General features: G+C 37.9%; 2 protein-coding genes across 3 annotated transcripts; both read left to right on the top strand.

The window, feature by feature from the left end:
• Window positions 1-507: 507 nt before the first annotated feature.
• kctd13 (potassium channel tetramerization domain containing 13) lies at window positions 508-10,760 on the top strand. 2 transcript variants are annotated; one of them, XM_085453917.1, is made up of 7 exons: window positions 508-1,090; window positions 2,168-2,424; window positions 4,375-4,544; window positions 4,625-4,714; window positions 8,606-8,658; window positions 8,740-8,935; window positions 9,283-10,760. In XM_085453917.1, exons 2-7 carry the CDS (start codon window positions 2,187-2,189, stop codon window positions 9,529-9,531), a joined length of 996 nt encoding a protein of 331 aa, XP_085310043.1. In that variant the 5' UTR covers window positions 508-1,090; window positions 2,168-2,186; the 3' UTR covers window positions 9,532-10,760. The 2 variants fall into 2 exon arrangements, with proteins under 2 accessions (XP_085310043.1, XP_085310042.1); XM_085453916.1 differs by having other exon boundaries at window positions 2,164-2,424.
• A 1,334-nt stretch (window positions 10,761-12,094) lies between these two features.
• Window positions 12,095-17,613, top strand: hirip3 (HIRA interacting protein 3). The gene is made up of 8 exons (XM_085453910.1): window positions 12,095-12,248; window positions 12,773-12,893; window positions 13,648-13,795; window positions 14,387-14,740; window positions 15,107-15,249; window positions 15,571-15,718; window positions 16,707-16,805; window positions 17,189-17,613. Exons 1-8 carry the CDS (start codon window positions 12,175-12,177, stop codon window positions 17,374-17,376), a joined length of 1,275 nt encoding a protein of 424 aa, XP_085310036.1. The 5' UTR covers window positions 12,095-12,174; the 3' UTR covers window positions 17,377-17,613.
• Window positions 17,614-17,911: the final 298 nt, after the last annotated feature.

Raw genomic sequence — 17,911 nt, 5'->3', positions numbered from 1 at the left:
TTGTACATAGTGTGCAACTTGAAGTGGCCTGTCACTGTCTCTGAGTTGCATTGCAACTCCTGGAGAGAGGAGAATGTGGTGTTATAGTCTGTGAAAAATAAAACTATAGATCTGAATTTGTTAATGTGAATGTTTTACATTGTAGGAAGACCTGAAACTCTGAGTCAGACCCAGTTGTCAGTGTCCAGTGAACACGCATTGTACTTCCCTTTTGGTATATATCAGTGTTCCAAGTACCATAATCATGTTTATGAGCATACCTATATTTTAGACCCGTTATTTGCAGTGTAACAAATGCTGGTCACTGGCCCAGGTTAAAGAGATTAATACAGACATCTTTAAAACAATCATTCCATCCACTAACCAAACACTTACAGGCAGTTTAGAATCACTTTTATTAACCTAAACCCACTACCATGTCTTTGTTCAAAACTCATCGAAGAGCAAACAACAGAACGGATATTGTATTGTTGCAGTTCCTCACTGTGACCAGTAGATGGCAGTGTATACACGGCCTAAGGCTCAGCTATAACAGAGACGCTCACCGGTCCCGAAAGAAATAGTAATTTCAATATATTTTTAGAGAAATTCTGTTGTTCTGTTAAAAAGAGAATAATATGAATGTGTGGTAGTCTATTACAACAAGTTAGTGTAAACACTAACCACTTGCTCGATAGGTGGCAGTCATTCGATTCAAAGATCGGTTAAAAGTAGAAGAAGAAAATAGCGGAAGAAGATGTCTAGTTTCGCTTCCGACTGACCTATTTAGCTTATCATACTAGCTGCAGTTTTGTGCCCAACAGTGAAATTGGAGTGGATGTGGAATTCGCGTTCTTGGTCACTAAGCGGTACAGAGCAAATGAGCATTAGTAGCTTAAAGCGTGACGGAGTAGACTAGCTGCTGTTAGCCTCGTTCCTTTAGCTGTGCGATTAAAATGAGGCGTCAGATGTTAGCTGCGCCGTAAATTCACCTGGCCTCTTTACAGAAGCTAGCTAGTTGATTAACGATTGCTGGCTAATTAAAGCTATATTTTTAGTTTTGTTAGCTTGGATAGGTTCACTCTCTTAACACCTTTGGATGTTCAGTGTGGTAAGTACAGTTTATTATGAGCTAGCTCAGTGTAATTTCAGTTTAATAGTCCGATATGTCAGCAGCTGTCATATTACAGTAGACGTCAGTCAGGGGTGTCATTTGAGGTGCCTCATGTGACTGAAAGTGTTTATGTTGTCTAATCAATGGCTGTCAGTAACGCCTCAGGGCTTTATGTAAAAAGGGCTAGTCTGAATCAGTTTGCTGTTTGGGGAAAAAATGGTCATTTAATCCTAATGTTTTGTCCTGATAGATGTTCAAAATCAATCATTACAATAAACAAAGTGGATGTGGCTGAGAAAATGGTGTGATTTTAGTACAGGTTTAGAGGTTTGGTGACAGTTGTAATTTGGCCCTTTAAAAAAAAAAAAAAAAGAAAGAAATCTAAACACCCACACGGTGTATTAATGTCATAGTAACACAAAGATCAGCTGAAACTCTTTTTAAATTCCCCACCATGATTAAGGTTATTATAGTTCACTAAAACTAGATATGAGGAAAGGAATATTTTAGTTAAGTAGATTTAAAAAAAAAAAAAAAAAAGATTAAAAAACAAACGAACAAAAAACACTACTTTCACCCACACTGCTTTGAAAAAAACAATGTGTTTTTATTCTAATATTTTTATTTTCTTAAATGTTGCATCTGGCATTTACTCTAAATACAATATTACTTAAAAAGATGTCAAACAGAGACTAATACAATTTTTTCGAAGATTAAAACTAAATGAAAAGTAATTTGAAAATATAAAACTATAATAACCCTGTTAAGTTAATAGGTCTATCTATTTTACTTATGCTCACACCCTCATGAGCACTTACTCCATTTCCCAGTGCACTTTGTTCTGACTTGAATTTTTTTTTATATTCGTCATTATATGTGGCTTCTATAGACACAGATAATCATAACATCAGCTACAGAGCAGAAAGAAGAAAGAAAGCAGAAAGTAGCTCAGATACAAAGCTATTCTCCTAAAGTCTAAGAGCTATTATGTTACTCTCAGTTAAGAAGCAGCTGAAATAGGATAATTATCAGCAGTGGCATAAATAATATAAGACTCTTGTGTATTTCAGTCAGAAAGTGACCCTTCAACCCCATGTCTGCTGAGGCTTCAGTCGGCAGTCATGCTGCCGACTCTGCCCAGTCCACTGTTTCCCAGCCTGCCTGCCTTCACACAGATGAGCACAGGAACCAGGGTCTGCTGGGGAGCAAGTACATCAAGTTAAATGTTGGTGGCTCATTGCATTATACAACCATCCAGACATTAAGCAAGGAAGACAGCCTGCTGCGGAGCATGTGCAATGGAGAAACTGATGTTACCATAGACTCAGAAGGTGGGTGGATGTATCTCTTTGGTGAGCACTAAGATTTTGAAGACTGTGTTGTTGATATCAGGAGTTTTAACATGATGTTGAGAGTTTGAGGCAAGGTTTTATGCAGTTATACTTAGGGATGTGAATAGATAAGATTTTCACGATTACGATTCAGTTTTCGATTCTGTTTAACAGTTTGATTCTTTATCGATTCTCTTATTGATTCTTATTTTTTTTAAAAAAGGAGAACACTAAGGTCGATTAGCTTAGAACTTTGTTTCATAACTTCTTTTTGAAGAAGATAGAAATTTAGGAGTAACATGGCCTTACAAACCCAACAGTGAGATCTTAAGAGATCCACAGCCTACAGCTCTTCAATGGGGTGTCACAGGTTCCCCAGAAAAAAAATGTAAATGTAAAATAATAAAATAAATATTCTTCTGTAGCAATAACAAAGTATACCATAAATTATTCTGTAGCAATTACACAAGAATATCCAGTAATGTCCAGATTGCGCTAACATAATATGCACTGTTAGTTGATCATTTACCTGCTGCATTAACGGGAGAGGACGTGCAAACGTTACCGCTGCTGCTGGGTTGAGATTCACGAGTCCGGAGCGGAATTAAAAACACGACATTCATTTAAGGTTATCGTGTGTTTTGTGAGAAAATGCTTTTGCATATTCATAGTGTTTCCTCCCTTAAATGAAATCTCTACTTTGCAAGTATTGCGTGTTGCCCTGTTGTCATCCGTTCTCGTAAAGTATAACCAAACTTTTGAGCCGCTTAGGCGCCACGTTTCCTGCCAGGTAAATGAAGCTCCGCAACGTGGTGACGTCATTCGGGGCGACTGGAATCAATAAGGGAATCGTTTGCAAAAATGCCAACAAGAACCGGGTTTCGATACCCATCCCTAGTTATACTTATTTCCAGAATTTAATGATAACTCTCAGTTACTGTGTATTCTCTAAGCAGAATCTAAAACGGAAGTTGTGTCAAACGGCTGTTGCAGTATCCTGTCACCAAGACTTGCACTGTATAGAAGGTGTAGGGTTTATTTTACGTGAGGAGACCTAAAAAAATGGGCTTGAACAGAAAGTCTTACACTTTGGAAGTCATTCAGTTTTGCACCAATTCAGCCAAAATCCTTACAATACTGATGGGTTAACCTCATATCCATCACTTATTGGTAAATACAGCTGTCAGGTTTTATTTTCTTTAAGTTGTTTACACTTCTGCAGCGTTCACATGTTGTCGTTCTTTTCATCTTGTAAGCATTTATAACAACCAAAACAAAATAATGAATAAATGAACGATCACTCACATCATGTGCAAATTTGCAAAATTCCAAAAAAGGCCATTTATTACTGAGATAGTCCTTTTTTGTATATGTCTATACTCTCTTTCTATATCTATCCATCTATCTTTCCATCTACGAGGTTGTCCACAATTCACAAGAATGGCTGCTTCTACAGTTTTGATCACCTAGTGCAGAGGTTGGCAACTTTCAACATCAGAACAGGAATTTTTGCCCCTCCCACAGAATACTGGGAGAAAAAGCGCGCGCATGGGTGCAACAAATATGTACAAATCATTGCTTGTACATCATATTGTACATCATATTGTACGCATTTGCAACGCATTTGTCTTAATTAACTCCAGTAGTCATTTAATATAAACCCAACACTGAATTCTGAATATTTGTTTTGTTTTGTTTTATTTTTAAAACATTTTTGTATGTGTCAGAGTCCCAAGAGTATGCCTTATTAACCATACTACTGTTTTAAAAGTCCCACCAAAATAACGTTGACTCTGAAAGCAAAGCTGGTAAATATTGAATTATGTTGTATCCTCTTTGTTAGCTGTTATGCTAACACATTAAAGGGACCTCTTGACTACCTCAGTAAATATAATATAAGCATAATAACCTGAATTAAAATTCCTGAAATTACTCTCCGTTTTGCTCCAGGGTGGGTAGTTTTGGATAGATCTGGTCGACATTTTGAGCTGGTTCTGAACTTCCTTCGAGATGGCTCAGTACCACTTCCGGAGGACCACAGAGAACTAGATGAAGTTCTAAAAGAGGCCCAGTACTACCGGGTCCAGGGACTCGTCCAACACTGCCTCGGTGTCATGCAGGTAAACACGTGGATATCTTTTTTGTGGACTTTAATAAAATGAAACATGTACAAATTTTGACATGTTTTCTTTACTTCCAGAAACAAAAGGATGTCTTTGAAAGTGTATGCCGCATACCCATGATCACCTCAGCCAAAGAAGAACAGAGGATGATTGCTACATGTAGAAAGGTAAATTTAATTCAAGCTTCATCAATTGGCCCCTAAGCTGGATGCATATGTAATGACTGTCTAGCTGTTTGTGAATGCAATTTGGAGATGCTGAGTGCTGGCAGATAGTTATGTAGTATTTAATGTTTTGGAATCAGTCATTTTCTTAAACATTTCTTAAATGCCTAATATTAGTGACTGATGCTGTTACTGTTACCCAGGACAGGGCTCTAGACTAACTGTTTGCCATGGGCGCACGGTTAGGTTAGGCGCACTCAAATTTTTCAACCGCATCGCTTAACACCGCAGTTTTACATGTGCACTTTTTTGGGGGGGGAATTGCAGTCCATACAGACAATATTCATTTGTAAATGATTAACTCACAATCTTGTGCTTAAAGTGTTTTGGCAATATTGTAGAAAATGTTAAACTTAATCATCACATCGGCCTCCTCTGACGACCTGTTTGCTGCTGCCTGCTGCTGAAAGGCAGTGAGGAGAGGGAACATTTGGGCAGTGCATTTATTGCAGCACATAATGTGTTTTCTGGATACACTGTGCTTTTTCAACGTTCAAAGATTGATGGCTCTGTGTCAGAGCACTGGCTGTGAATTTCAGACTGATCAGGCCTTAACTTAACAAAAAAGTTATCAATAGTTCTTTTCATCTTTTCTTATTACCCACAGCTACATCCACTTCTGTCGGGTTTAGGCTACTCACTAGGGCTGGGTATCATCACTGATTTCTGTAATCCATTCGATTCCGGTTCTCAAAGTCCTGATTTGATTCAATTTTGCCTCAGACGTCAGAAATATTATAATTCTGATCATTTATCAGTACTGATAGATGTGAGACTTCATCAGAATTGTGAACATCACAGCTGAAGCCTTTGTGTCAAAGTAACTGAGAATAAAACACAGAAAAACATGAAGGAGATTTTTCTGGCCTGGCTTTTTATAGCAGATAACCTTCAAAATATTCTGCAATTTTGCATAATTTTAAAAAGTTTCTTCAGTATTGAACAGCAGCTTTCTTGTCCGAGGTCATTTAAGTAAAAAAAAAAAAAGAAGAGAAAAAGACAGTGGCCGCTGTTTTTTAAAAAAAATAAATTAAAAAAATGGTAGACTGGTGGGTAATAAGCCAATGAATAATGCAGAAAACAGAGATTTGAGACGGGAAACTGTTCTTGAAGTACACAGAGAGAGAGAGCTGTGCATGAAGTGTGATTTTTATCGTGGTGGAAGCAAAACGGCAAAAGTCAGAGGGAATTCATGACGACATTTATCAAATGTGAAGCGTAGTTTGCTGCTTCTTTTGCTGCTGGCTCGGTGAATTTTGGTTGGAGGGAGACAAAACCTGCAGCTCAGAATCAGCGCAAAAAGACGTAAACACAGAGCAGACCCGACGCATCAGAATCGCTGAGCTCTGACAGCGTGTCCGTCTACGTGCGGGTGAGAAAGAGAAAACTGATTCTGATGCGTCGGGTCCGCTCTGTGTTTACGTCTTTGTGTGGAATCCGTGTACCTGCTTTCATCTACTGTTTGGTGGTTGTTGAAATAGTTTTGTGAGCTTTAATCTGAGAATCTGGCATTTCTGGCAAAACACAGTTATATTTAAAAGTCGATTCAGGATTTAATGAATCAATATCGCTTTATTCAAGCTACTCACCTCCCTCTTCCAACTGCACTTTCAACTGGACCACGGCCAATCAGAGAGGTTCCGCCCCTTACTATCTCTGATTCTGGATTGGTTTAGTCCAATAGGGGCATAATGTGTGTCTGTTGATGACCACACGGAGAGTCGTACTGGTGCGACCAAAGATTTTTTTTTTTTTAGTTGCACCATTGAAAAATGTGGTTGCATTTGTGACCAAATTAGTCGCACTCTAGAGCCCTGCCAGGAGATGGAAAAAGATGCACAAGAGAAAAATATTGATCAAAAAAACAAAACACAACAGTAATTATATTCAAGCTTAAAATGCTTGTAAGTATAAGTTGTAAGCACTGTGCTACATTAAACCTACAGGAGCTGCACGCCCCTGGAAACCCATGCTATGAAGCTCCAGACACAGGTTGGCACAGTTTTTGTGCTGATGTTAATCCCAGAGGAGGTTTTGAGCTCTCCAGTTTTTACTCACTATACACCTTAGCATTCGGCAACCTCCGCTCTGAAACTTTACGTGGTCTAACACTTCATGGCTGAGCTGCTGTGGTTTCTAAATGCTTCCACTTTTCAACAATACAACAGACTGTTGATTGTGGATTATCTAGGAGAGAAAATATTTCAGAAGAAAATCAAGAGGTGGGGCCCAGTATAGTATTGTATTACTTTGGTGAATAAGAAAAAAAGCTGAGATTGTTACAGGCTCCAGCAGACACTGCTGGTACTTGAAAAAAGAGCTTTTATTTTTCTCAACTAAAGAAGGTAGCAGGGCTTTATCTGAAGCACTCTTATATTACAGACGGACCTGTTTTTCTTAAAACATCTGTGTAAAGAGTGTGGTTCCCATTTCACAAATTACAGCATTACCTTGTCAATAGAAACTCAGCATTTCCTTTGTGAGTTTCAAAATAAAAGCCCTTAAGCTTTTCTGTGTCCAGAAACTTTCACAATACGTTTGTAGGAAATTGATCGTGTAGCACTAGATCAGGGGTCGGCAACCTGCGGCTCCGGAGCCGCATGCGGCTCTTTAGTCCTTATAGTGCGGCTCCGGGTGGTTTGGGGAAATAAATTTGAAGTGTATTCTATTTATGTTAGTTTTTTTTTTTTTTAACTTGTAGTTCTAAATTGGAAGATTATTGTGACATTGAAATATAAAAATAAAATAAAATTTTATTATTTTTTTCATTGCTCAAAATAAGCGTCACACTCGCGGAAGCCGGTATACCCGCAGAAACGCCGTGCATTTATCGAGACTTTCAACCCCAGGTAGGCCAGTTATCGATCTTCAGATCCACATTGTCAGCAGCTATTCTCCACCGTGAACTATGTTAAAAACAAACACCACTCACGCCTCACAGATGGCAGCTTACAGTCCTGCGTAAAGCTGAAAGTACAGCCCCGATTTGCATACGCTGTGTGCAGAGGTTCAGGAGCAGAAGTCCCATTGTAAACATATCACGGCAGACCCGACGATGTTTGCATGAACACGCTTTTCAGCATCTCTTTATTGACCACTTTTTGCAAAACGGTTGCTGTACGCACACAGCCGGCTGTAGCTTTTCACAGCCCGACATATACCAACAACAGCATAGATAACACAGACGTTAAGGCGGCGAGGCGTGATTGCGGGTGCCACTCAGGTGCATCCGCCTCCCCTGCAGCAGTGCTGCAGACCGCACCCGGCCACACACATTAACCTGGTAAAATACATATTTAGGCAGTATTTTTCATTTTTCAGCAGCATAGTGCTTTTTTTCCAATTATTTTTTTTAAAAGTCAGGTCAAGGCTCCAAAAGCCCAAAGGTGATATAAGGGGGGCGGCTCACAACAGTTTTTGTTTGCTACATGGATCATTTTAGTTCAGCTGGGTGTCTTTCCTTTTGTTATATTTCTTTAAGAGTTCAAAATGTGTTAATTACATAAATAAAATGTAATTTTCTCTGTAGCACTTCATGGATTTCATAAGCAACACACCTTAGTTGTTCACACAAAGCATAAAGGTAAAAACAATATATACAGTGTTATCTTCATTTTAGATGTTGCTGACCCCTGCACTAGATGCTTGCACTTATATTTTTGTTGTTATTGTGTTGTTCACCAGCAGTGTGTTTTCTACTGAAATGACCCCTTTGGTTTAAGGCTCCTCACTTACTGTTAACTAGAAAGAGACAGTTTAAGTGTTTGTCTCGTTTTAGGTTGTATTAAACGTACCCTCTTATTAATATAATATTGCTCTTTCTTGCTCTTTTAGCCAGTAGTAAAGTTGCAGAACAACAGAGGAAACAACAAATACTCATACACCAGGTAAGATCTTTGGATTTTTAAAATGATAATGAAGCCACAAAGTTCATAGATGCTTACTTTTTCTTGCTCTGCTGTGTCCAGCAACTCTGACGATAACCTGCTGAAGAACATTGAACTGTTCGACAAACTCGTGCTGCGATTTAATGGCCGCGTCCTGTTTGTCAAAGACGTGCTGGGGGATGAGATCTGCTGCTGGTCTTTTTATGGCGAAGGCCGCAAGATTGCTGAAGTGTGCTGCACTTCCATTGTCTATGCTACAGAGAAGAAGCAGACCAAAGTAAGCATTGTTTAATAAATATTAAAGCATTTGATCAACATTTTTGAGAAATACACTTACTTGCTGTCTGGTAATGATGGCAGCCTTTTAATTAACCTACAGTAAATCCAAAGAAGAGAAAACCCTCCCACTGGAGTCAGTTATTGAGCTTTCTACGTTAAGAGGCAGGAAGCATGTGGTTGGATGACAGTGATATGCAATTATGTTTTTTAAACTTATTCCTGTACCAACACCTTATATTGGGCTTATGCCCTGAACATATGCTTATTACAAATAAGCATATGTTCAGGTTGCTGTACAGAGCAAATAAATATTCAGTGACCTTTCCCAAACACCTGTGCTTCTAGGTTGAGTTTCCCGAAGCCCGAATATTTGAAGAAACCCTCAATATCCTCATCTATGAGAACAACAGAGGATCTGGACCAGGAGGCTTGCACCTTTTAGATTCAAGAGGCTCCGGTTCATCGCTGGGAGCTGGTCAGTCAGAGGAAGAGGGTGCCGTGGGAGGGGATAGACGAGTACGACGGATCCACGTACGGAGACACATAATGCATGATGAAAGAGGCCACGGTCAGCAAACTGTGTATAAGGACTAAAAATGTCAAAACAAAGCAGGAGAAAGGGACTTAAACTTTGTTGGGATTTTTTTTGTTTGTTTGTTTTTTGAATGTTAAGGGAATGAAAAACACGTCTTCGATGACAGCAATAGTTTGGTACGTAATTTCATTAAATGTCCTCAGACTTTTCAGAAATGTTGGCTGATGACTGATTTGTAAATTTAGGTCTGAGTGTGCGTGGAAAGGAAAATGCATTTGTTTACATGAAAACAACGTGTGTACAGTCTTTCGATGGGAAATACTGGTACTGATACTGGCGTAGACATTACTTTTCAGAGGTTAATGAACCTCCTGCAAGCTACTGAATAGTCCTCAAAACCCAATGTCCTCCCATCTTTATCTTAGAGCAGACAACCTAATGTCCATGTGGGTTTTAATGACATGCACAGGCAGCCTTTTCGGTGTGTGACTTGTAGGAAACACTGTGTCAGTTTATGCAGGCTGTGAAACTTTATTCCCCTTTCTCCTCTGGAGTGAGATGCTGCCGAACATTGATGGACAGAGGACGGTGAAGTTGAGCCTAGATATTGCAACACTGGAATAAGACACAGTAGCCTTTTTTTTTTTTTTTTTTTTTGGTGTGGGGGGGAGGCTTGTAGATGATGAGAAGCTCAGTTTTCTTTATTTATGTTATTACAGCTGTTGCTTCAAGATGTTTTTTTATTAATTTATGAACCTAATTTATTATTTGGTATTTAACTTTTGTATTGAGTCTTTGTGTTCACTCGTGCTCAAACGAGTTTTAATTTCAGAAAAGGTACGTTGCACTCTCTCTGCACTCAAAATTAGAATTTACTCCTGTAAATGAATAAATTGTAAGCTTACATTTCAGTTTAAGTTTTCAAGAGGAACCGAAACCATTTCTTGGATTTTGCATTTTGTTCTGAGCCATAGACTTTCACTTCTTCTGTCTTAAACTAAACTACAGAATTTTGGGTTTTTTTTGTTTCTTTTATGTTGTTTTTCTTTGGCTATATAGTGATGACAAAAGTGGTGTGTGTACTGGGTTGTATTTTTTGTTCTCTCAGGGAGAGGATTGTCTTTCTAATCTTCACTAGTGTGTAACCCTAATCACTCTGAATACTGGAAAATCTGAATGAGAGCAATATGTAACTCAGATCTTTTATAAAATAATCTTGAAATATGCACTAATGTAATTTCCGTCCAATAGTTGTCATGGAAATATTTCAATAAATGACTGAAATCTAGTTTGGACTGTTTTTTGGGTTTTTTGCCCCTTTTATTTCTAAGATACTTTACAAAACAGACTTTCTTATAACATGTTCTTTCTGTAATATTACATAAAAACTACCATGCTGACTTTAATTAAACATATGTGCAAAAGCCAAACATATTAGTTTCAGAGTGAATCTCTTTCTCTCATTTGGGCAATGGCCTCATTGGGTGGGTGATCATCATCTTCTTTGGGCTGCTCACTTCCAGTGTTACAATGTCCCCTCTTTAGGTCCTCCTTTACTACATCTGTGGAACATCTCTAAGGTTTTCTATTTCTAGTTTTAAAAACACCAGTACAGTCTGACTGGTCATTACTGTATTGAAAACAATGCAGAAACAGCTCCAGTTAACTCTCATATAAAGAGAAAAAAATGAAAAAGGGGGGGGGAAATCTTTTAGATAATTCATTATTATTTGCTTTTATAAATTAAAATTATCTTATTATCTAGTGCCTTCTATTGCTAAGTATTTGGGATATATTTGGTATTAGAATAAAGTGAAATTATAATGGAAAGTACAAATTTTATTAGCTATTAGCAGCCCCCAGTATTTAGTATTGTCCTTCCCAACAATATGCAAACAGCTCCACACATAGACAAGAAAAGAGAGACGATAATTAACAAAAAGAAAAACCTGAAAACTAACTGAATAAAAACTGAAAGACATGATTCAACAAAATTGGTTACATATACATTTCATATTGCCATGGTCAACAAACTAAGGATTGTATGCCTTATTACAGCTGTTTTGTTTTTTATCTTACATTAAGATAGAACTACAGCACATTCATCACATATAGGAAACAAGGATAAATGTTTTTTAAAAAACTAACAAACTGTTTTATGATCCTGGAAAATTAAATAGAATAAAATTAATTTAAAAATGGAGTTAATTAGTTGTAGTATTTGTTAATCTGGTAAAATCTGAGGATTTGATGAACATGCTGAGACTCTGGATAGCTGCAAGACTGGGGGTCAGCTGATTTAAGAAATTTCTGTTTCTGTGGTAATATCTGTAGTGATTTTACTAAAACTTTGCTCTAGCCTATGCCCTAAAACAGCTAATACTAGAGACAAAAACTAACATAGAAACTAATAAAAACTATATAAAACTAAACATTTTCGAAACAATAACTAAACTGAAACGAGCAAAAACACTCCAGGAACTAACTGCAAATAAACTGAATTTTTTAAAAAAAGTCCAAATGAAATACAAAAATAAAACTTAGAAATAAAACTAACAAAACACAACACTGGTACGAAACTTTTTTGTGGTTCTCTCAATTGTTTACTACACTGAAGGGGCGTGGTGTATCTGACGTCACTTCCCATTACGCGCGGAGGTCCCGGAGTCGCCGCCAAAAAGAATCTTCCAGCGTGTGTTAGGATGGTGTCGGAGAAGGAGGCAGCAGGTATCCGCAGGTTCGTGTGTGGTCAACTCCGTGGCGAGGCAGACCTAAGGTACAGTGGAAGCATTAAAGACGTGTTTGTGCTAACAATAAACGACATGGGCCTAACGTTTTTAGTTAGCATTCGGTTACTTAAACTGAAATCAATGCGATTCGGTTAATGTAGCTGAGTTGTTTGAATACTCCAGCCAGCAGCATGTTGTCCGTTCTAAAAGTAAAAATCAACCCCAAATGTGCCATTTACGACTGAGAAGATGGGACATATTTTAAAAGTATTATATTAACGAGTTCTCTGTTTATTATTGATTTCATTCCTTCGAGACGTTTTCTGATGCTAGCGTATCGATCTTTCAGTGACATTTTGGGTTTTTAAAACCTAAATATTATAGTTTTGCAAAAAGTGCAAGTAGCTTCTCTCGCAGGCATCGATTAGTGCCAGGCTGTTATGAAGGATGTTCCCGTTTTTAGATGTATTTTTCAGTGTGTTCAAAAGCCTAAACCTCAAATGTGACAGTTACTGTAAATGAGAGCCTTCCTGCCACTCACAGATGTAATCTTTCTGCTGTTTTATTCCAGCACGCTGACCTTGGGAATTTTAAAAAAGAGATATCAGGCACACAACAAATGTGACTCATTAAGTCCAGAAGTAAAAACTTTCATGAAACAGGTGGTGCAAGAGGAACTGATGAAAATGCAGGTACCTGTTTTTGCTTTTCCGTATAGATAATGATATACACTGATCAGCCACATCATTAAAGCGTTCACAGACAGTGCAAACTTCTGCTGAGAAACCTTAGGTCCTCATGTGGCTTTTATTTTGACATTTATCATTCATGTAAACATTACTCCATCTCCCAATGGCAACAGCTCTCTCCAACTGCAGAGCCCTTCTCTAGTAGTACAATCCCTCAAACTTGGCTACCTTCAAACTCCTCATATCCTGATTCCATCAAGCAGAGATGATCAAGCATTTGCTTAATTTTTGAGCTGTGCCACATTCAAAAAACACGGATTCAGTGAAATTCAAAATGAAATCATGTGTGTGCAAATATAAAAGATCCTGCCCACACTTTGGCAGAAGAATCAGACTCGCGTTTCATGTTCACATCGATGTAGCGGACGTCCAGAATAGAATCAACCCTTTGGGAAGCACCCATATGCACTGAAACAAGCCCATACAGAGAGCATCACTTCTGCAATCTACAGGATCAAAAGCAATCCCAGCATCCACGTGCAAGACGCAACAGAATAGCCCTGTGTAACAGAGGTCCTGTCTCATAGTTGGTAGTATGAGAGGGATTTATCTGTTGTTTTGCAGGTTGTTTTAATTTTGTGGCAGATCAGAATTTATGTATATATATATAATACATAAAATAATCGTCTATCAGTCTTTTACATTTACATTTTAGTTCCATAGTTATCATCTTTATAATTGTTGATTTTCCTCATAGGATAATGATGAAAGTGAAAGTGACTCAGAGACTAAGAAGCCCCAGAACAAAAGGAAGAGAGAAAATGGAAATGATGAGGTCATGAGTGAGAGTGAAGATGAATCCAGGGCAAAGAAATCACGAAATAATCATTCAAGCTCATCATCAGGTAGGTCAGTAGTGTCTAATTCATTTTAACTAAGGACAACACTGGGAAATGAAAGCCTATAGACATATACAGTTTGTGCACATCGTTTAGCAAATGAAGCTTTTTAACATGCAGTTTGGTCCAACTAAAGCACCCAAACCTTGCGAGTGCGTTCTGATTACAGACCTGCAGAAAGGATACCCTGCAGCCAGCTTGTAATACCCTGTTTTACAATTTATTTCAAAATGATGGCACAAATGATGTAACATGGAAACAGAAATGATCCTTTGATAAATGGGTACACAGACCTCTGCTTGTGTTCAGTAAAGATCTAGGCTACTGACTCTTCTATCTCATTTGAAATTGTCTGCCTTCAGCATCAACTTCCTTTTTGGTCATATTGTAAGTTAGCTAACTTGTAACCCAGCAGGAGGCCAAAACTGGGCAAGCCAACATGAATTAAGAGCCTTAAGCGATTTGTATGGTTATGCAGTATTTTTACTTACTATTAGAAGTAAAGGCAAGTGTATTTGACCATTTCAAGATTGCAATTCAAATATATTTTCTTTGTAAATTATACAATTATGTCCTTTTGTGGGTTAATAATGACAGAATCTGAGGCTCAAGAGGACAACAAAACAGAAAGTGAAGAAAGCAGCAATGATGAAGAAAATGCCAAATCTCAAGCTGATGGTGAAGAGCCAGAGGTGAAAAAATCACAACAAAAGAGAAATGAAAATCGTCAAATTGACAGTGACGAGTCTTCTGATGAGGAACTCAGTGAGGAAAGCAACTGCAGTGACAGTCCAAAGAAAATGGTGAGAAAGAACGTCGAGACAAGAACCAGCAGTGAAGGTGAAGGAAGGAAAACGCCACTGAGTGATGCAGAAAACGAATCAGTTGGAGACTGCAAGTCAGAAACGAGTGACAAAATTAAGAGTGACGAGTCTTCTGACAGTGAAAAAGGTGATCATGCAAAAAATAAATAAATTATTTATTACGTTTGTTGGCACAATATTTAATTGCTTGATATGTGGAGTTTCTGAGTTGGGATCGTCTGTTAATTGGAAAAATGGTGGTTCATTCCCCAGCTTGTACAGAATTGTGGGGTTCAGTGCAAGATGCTGAACCGTGAGTGGTCCCAAGTGTATCTATTGGAGTGTGAGTGTGTAAACGTTAGATTAAAAGCACTTAGGGGTAGGAAAAAAGCGACTGTTTATGATTGGGTGAGTGAGCTTTGTGGTAAGAAAGCACTTTGACTGCTCAATTAGTATAGAAAAGCATTATACAAGTACTAGTCCACTTAAGTTATGATTTACTGATGTGTTGCAGAAGATACAAAAGTGGAAAAGAAAACCAGTGACCCAGACTCAGATTCATCACTACCTTCTTTGGAAGATGAAAAAGAAAATAAGACTGATAAAAAGAAGATGAAGAAGAGTGTGAAGAAAGATGAGAGCACCAGAAAACCAAAGGTGAGAGTCAGACGAAACTAAACTTTAACACACATTTAATCTGTATTGTACTTGGTGGTGCACACAACAGAAGCATTCTTTCATATCTTACAAAGGAGAACCTGAATTATTTTGTTTCTGGATGTATCTGATCCTTTAATTAAACACAATACTGAGTAAAGTTTTATAGTTGTGTTTATTTAGCTGCTTTCAATCAAATCTGCAAAACTAGACTAAAAGAGAGATAACCCTGAAAACTATATAATGTGAGGCTGTAATGAAGATCTATTAAAAATATCTTTTTCTTTTCACACCTTGTTTTTCCTCGGCTTCATCCTGCAGTCTGATGACAAATCAGTGGCGAGGCTCAAACGTTACATTGCCCTCTGCGGCGTGAGGAGAAATTACAAGAAACTGCTGGAGGACTGCCGCTCCATCCGCTCCCAGGTGGCTGTTCTGAAGAAGGAGCTTGAAGAGCTTGGTGTACATGGTGAGTAGGAACCCTTTTTTGTCAAATAAAAATGAAGAAATGCATTCTGGCTTATTTGCAGATTTAGATTCTTTAGCAATTACCCAACCCTAAAGAGTGAAACCATGAGTTACCGTTGTTTTCCTATCAACTTGAAACAATCGGGCCATTCTCCTCTGACCTCTGATATCAATAAGTCCTCTTCGCCCAAAGAATTTCCTGTCTAGATATTTTCTCTTTCACGGATAATTCTCTGGAAACCTTATGGATGGTTGTGAAGGAAAATCCCAGTAGATCAGCAGCTTCTGAAATACTTAGACCAGCCCACCTGACACCAACAACAAGTCATTTAAATCATGTTTCTTCCCTATTCTGATGCTCAGTTTGAACTTCAGCAGATCTTCCTGACCATGTCTACATGCCTAAATGCATTGAGTGTATTAGCTAATTAGATGATTTGTCAGTGAGCCGTTTTATCTAATATAGTTGCCAGCGATCAATCGTTAATCACAGCACACATAGATACTTAAAGTTAGCCACTGACCAAACACTGCCAGGGGTTTCTTCGAGCTTGATAGAGGAGCCCCAAAACAAAAAACTAAAAGTTAACACCCTATCTCTAGAAACATATAAAAAGTTCCCAGGTTTGGTCCATAAACTGAAAAAAACTAAACCTCATTTTTGAATTGAACCACATGGGCAAATCGTCTTAACAGAACTTCTTTTTTTTTATATACTCTAACTCTAAAACATTTTTAGAGTCCATGTGATTCTGCAGATAGAAACTATCTGGTTTTATTTTGTAGTCTATGTGGTTACATTTGCGTAGGCTTTGAGGCTTTAAGGAAATGTCACAACATTGGCTTTTTCCCTCAACAGCAGGGTCATCACATGGTAGCCAAGTTGTTTCCGTATTGAACAAACATGAAAATTAATTGTTGACAGTTTGAATTTTTAATTTTTTTCATTACGCAGTTTGATGACTTAAAGCTTATTGTCTTCCACACAGGTCAGCCAACTATTCAGAAATGTAAAAAGGTCAGAATGAAGAGAGAGCAAGCTCAAGAACTGGCTGCTCTTGATGTCAACAACATCATTACCACACAAGGTAACCAGCTCTCTTGTCATACTATGACTCCTTCAGAGTTGTTTCAAATACAGCACTGTAGACACCATGATTCAAAGGATGCAACTAACGCAAAACAAATTGACATTGTTGTTTATGCTTATTGTTAATCTGATTTAATGATGATTTTAATAACAATTTAAATCTATATTTTTTGAGCAGATACGCAAACAACTGCAAAAATATCTTGAATAGTTTTACGTTTCCTTGTTTTTAGATGGGAATCCTAGACCTTGTAGCTTTGGTTTATTACCTGCTTATGTGGAGAAATGCACAATGCTCATCTTGTGGTGAATACTGAAGTGGTGTAGACAGTAGCGTCAGTTATGTTGCGATTCAGAACCTTTAATATGGTTTCTTCCAAGGTCGACCTACACGCAGGGGAGCCTCAGCAAGTCAGAAACAACAGGACTGTCCGTCCTCTGAATATCAGCGCACTCTAAACTCAGAATCAGACAGTGATCAGGAAAACAATACCCACAGAGGTCGCAGGAAAATGTCAGAATGGGCCAACCTGCAGGGGATCATCAGTGATGACGCAGACAGTGACTGATGAGTCTGGTTTCCCCCCAGGAAGTGTTCGATTTGTTTGTTTGTTTTTTAATGTTTTGATACTAAGCATAACAAAATTAATCTAACTGGGTTTTTTTTTTATATGGCGATAACAGTGATCAAAAAGGATATTAATGGTGTTTGAGTGTTTAAAATATTGTGAATGCCATTTTGTTAACTGCCATTGTATATCTTTGTTAAATTGTATTTCAAATAAAAATACTATGATTAAAATGGATTCATGTGGAGTAGTAATTTACTTTTATGACTGAAATACTGTTTGTGAGACAGACAAAAGAAAGGGATGTCATTCCAGAGAAAAGATGGCAAAGTTATTGAGTTTTTCAAATGAGGCAATATTTGACAATTTATTTTAGAAGTAAATTTGTAAACTTTTCACCTTCTGTAACCGTGCTAGATCCTTCTGTAGTCATGAGCAGTTATACGAGTTTTGAATGACTCCAGTAATTTAATTAACAACAGGTTTTAATTAACATGTTACTGTGGAAGCTATCAGCGTAACTGCACCGGAACTG

The sequence above is a fragment of the Copadichromis virginalis genome, linkage group LG4, assembly GCF_057382275.1.
Source record: "Copadichromis virginalis isolate Kocher_CV1m ecotype Utaka linkage group LG4, C_Virginalis_male_GT1.1, whole genome shotgun sequence".
Lineage (NCBI taxonomy): Eukaryota > Metazoa > Chordata > Actinopteri > Cichliformes > Cichlidae > Copadichromis > Copadichromis virginalis.
The sequence above is the reverse complement of the archived record's forward strand: the minus strand, read 5'-3'. Positions and strand labels throughout refer to the sequence as shown.